The 917-nt window shown below is 41.3% G+C and overlaps 1 protein-coding gene across 1 annotated transcript in view; it reads left to right on the top strand.

Annotated features, from left to right (window-relative positions):
* LOC119835963 (ALK tyrosine kinase receptor) overlaps window positions 1-917 on the top strand; it is a 26,703-nt gene that overhangs the window by 12,781 nt on the left and 13,005 nt on the right. Inside the window, exons 13-15 of the mRNA XM_038361096.1 lie at window positions 207-216; window positions 305-464; window positions 826-909. Coding sequence (XP_038217024.1) covers window positions 207-216; window positions 305-464; window positions 826-909 — 254 coding nt within the window. The remainder of the gene's footprint in view (window positions 1-206; window positions 217-304; window positions 465-825; window positions 910-917) is intronic.

Raw genomic sequence — 917 nt, 5'->3', positions numbered from 1 at the left:
TGGATAAACATATAGGCAACTTTTTATCCCGATATTGGTACGGAATACGGACGTACGCGCGTGAAACCGCGGGGCGCAGCTAGTTTTATATAAATTTCTTTACTGCTTTCTCTTGGCTTGACAATTTAAATCACCTGTTTAATATTCTTCAAAAGGATCAAAATTTTATTAGTACTACTTTTGTGTCATGTTATCTTTGGAACTAGGATTAGTATTGTATAATAATATTATCTGTGGTAATAAATAGAGTAAGAAAAATATTAGGTACCAAATTTTAGTAACATAAAACCCTTTTACTTTTCAGCTTGGTAAAAACGGTCGTCCCGTACCCCTTCTAGTCGGCGGTGGGGGTGGGGGTATTTCCGTGGGGGTTTTCCGGGACGATAATTCCCAACATGCCCGGGGAAGGACGAATGCTACTCCGGAGTCGGGGTATATGTATGGACAGCCGGGGCGAACTTCTGGTGAGTCTTTGTAATATCATTCGTGAATTGACTGATTGATTGTGTTTGGTTCTTTATTCGATTGTTCCATTTGTTTGGATGCTGGGTCGGATGATGATTTGTTGTTTGGTTGAAAAGTTTGATTGATTGTTTAATGAGTAATTTATTTATGTTTGATTAGCGCTCCGCCCCTAAGCCTTCGTCAATATATGGGCTATCTAACACTGAAAGAATTTTTCAAATCGGACCAGTAGCTCTTGAGATTAGTGCGTTCAAACAAACATACAAACTCTTCAACTTTATAATATTAGTATAGATCAATACGTTTATGCATATAAATATGTGTATACATATATCTGTAAATGAAATGATATCTTACTAGGTGCTGGCGGGGGTTGGGCGGGTCGGCGAGGTCCACTCACGCCGGGGTTCGAGCTGGTCCGCGGAGGCGCGCTGCAGGAGGGGGGCGCGGGG

The sequence above is a fragment of the Zerene cesonia genome, chromosome 22 (assembly GCF_012273895.1).
Source record: "Zerene cesonia ecotype Mississippi chromosome 22, Zerene_cesonia_1.1, whole genome shotgun sequence".
NCBI classification, from domain to species: Eukaryota; Metazoa; Arthropoda; class Insecta; order Lepidoptera; family Pieridae; genus Zerene; species Zerene cesonia.
Note: the sequence above shows the minus strand (reverse complement) of the source record. Positions and strands in the feature narration are given on the sequence as shown.